Below are 2,144 nucleotides of genomic sequence, written 5' to 3'. Positions count from 1 at the left end.
TCTTCATTGCCTGTGATGAGAGTATGGATATGGGAAGCGTAGCTCAGTTAGCTGTGTTTCTTTGCCCTTGCAACACGGATTTCAACATTTTTGAGGAATTGTTGGAACTCGTACCGATGCATAACACTAGTACAGGACAAGATATATTTAATTGTGTTTTTAAACTTGCAAATATACAATCTTGCAAATATACAATCTACCTCTCTCAAAATTAACTTCTGTAGGTACAGATGAAGCTCCTTCGATGACCGGAAACAATGGTTTCGTGGAATTACTGCAAAAAAAAAAAAAAGTGAAATTTATAATGGATCCAAGATTTATCATACGCATTGCATTATACATCAAGAAGTATTATGCGTAAAGAAGGTAATAAACATGGAAAGTGTGTTGACATCTAGCAAAAAATTTATCAATTTCATAAAATCTCCAAGTTTAAATCAGCCACAGTTCTCTGCTTTCTTAAGTGAATTAGACAGCGAATATTCCAGTTTGTCCTACTATACTGAGGTATGTTGGCTATCCTGCTCCAAGGTTCTTAAACAATTCTGGGACTTGAAAGAAGGACTATGTCAGTTCTTAATGTCTAAAAATCAAGACACAAGCCTATTTTTTGACACAATATGGTTGCAGGATTTATCTTCATGGTTGATAAAACACATATATGTTTTGTTATAACTTAAAACTGCAAAGAAGAGATCAGATTATTACAAACATGTGTGACCAAGTCAAAGCATTCAAATGTAAGCTAGATCTTTGGGAAAAGCAGTTGAAAAATGGAGATTAAATGCACTTCCTGGCATGCAACATGAACAAATCAAGTTTAGGTGAAACTGCATCGTATCAAAAATACACAGAAGAAAATTTAAGCCTTAGAACTGATTTTGAAACAAGATTTGCAGATTTTAAATTTTTGGAAGAAATTTTCTTCAATTTTTTCAATAAATATAGAATCAGTACCTAATCAAATGCAAATGGAGGTAACTGAGATCCAGTGTGATTCAGATTTGAAGGCAAAATCCAGTGAAGTTGGCGTGCCTGAATTTTACAAATATTTAACTGCCAGGTTTGAAAATACTCAAAAATTCGCATATGAAATTATTTCCATGTTTGGAAGTACTTATCGGTGTGAGCAGTTATTTACAGTTATGAAAGGAAATAAGTCTCCTGTCAGATCCAGAATTACTGACGTTCACCTTGGTCAGTTTTGAAAGTAATCACTGTGAACAAGATTTCCCCCGAAGTAGGAAAGATAGTAGCAGAGGAGAGATGCCAATTGCCAGGAAGAAAACAATTTTATCATTGCTCTTGTGCTTTTTTTTTTTTTTACACTTTACTTTTCGAAATAAACCTACGTTTCTATGAAAATTGAAGCTTTTGCTTTGTTGCCATCCACATAAACCTAAACCTTGTTTATTTGGCGTGTGTTAGCCTTTGAGTTTGATGTGCTTGCTCTAAACATACACCCCAGTCTTGAGTCCTTTCTACTTTTTTAAGTAGCAAAATATTCCACACTGCTGCATCAGTGTTAGCCCAAAGCTGGAATTTACCAGTTACAGACCCACCTGTTCCTAAAACCCTGTTTAACCCTATTATCTTTTCCATCCTATCAACAGCTCAATACATTTTCAGCTTCTGCCTGTAGGTTTCCAGCTTTCACCTGTTACTCTATGGAGGCGTGTTTAATACCCCATTAGCACCTCCTTGCATCTCAGTGTGAGTCCCCTAATCTCTTCAAAATTCTCAGTACAAATCCCTCCTCCCCAACCAGCCCAGCTCCCACAGCCTTGCTATCTGGGAGCTGGGAGGCAATGAAGGAATTAGTAAAGGAGCCAGGCCCATCACTCGAGGATGGCTGCTAACCTCTCAAGGTGCCAAGCCCCACTGCTGCCAGACAGTGTGAAATCTTCCACAGTGGGCAAGAATTTAGTCAACCCATAGCGACTGTCCACATCCTTTCAACACCAGAGAATGAGTCCACACAATTCCCCTGTCAACTGGCCAGCAGGGTGAGCACTTCCTCCCTTCTTTCCCACTAGACAGCCCTCAGCCCCCACATGCCCTGGGCAATTCTAAAGGAAGTCACAAAATGAATGGCTCCTTTTTTAGAGCTTTTAACAAAAATATGCTATTCTCAACATTTTCAA

At 38.1% G+C, this 2,144-nt stretch overlaps 1 protein-coding gene across 1 annotated transcript in view; it reads right to left on the bottom strand.

The window, feature by feature from the left end:
- Window positions 1–1,838: 1,838 nt before the first annotated feature.
- Window positions 1,839–2,144, bottom strand: part of ODF4 (outer dense fiber of sperm tails 4) — an 11,331-nt gene continuing 11,025 nt past the window's right edge. Inside the window, 1 exon segment of the mRNA XM_015562533.1 lies at window positions 1,839–1,952. Within this exon segment, the coding sequence (XP_015418019.1) occupies window positions 1,839–1,952 (114 nt within the window).

The sequence above is a fragment of the Myotis davidii genome, unplaced genomic scaffold (assembly GCF_000327345.1).
Source record: "Myotis davidii unplaced genomic scaffold, ASM32734v1 scaffold37, whole genome shotgun sequence".
In the NCBI taxonomy this organism is placed as follows: domain Eukaryota; kingdom Metazoa; phylum Chordata; class Mammalia; order Chiroptera; family Vespertilionidae; genus Myotis; species Myotis davidii.
This window is presented reverse-complemented; position numbering and strand designations above follow the sequence as displayed.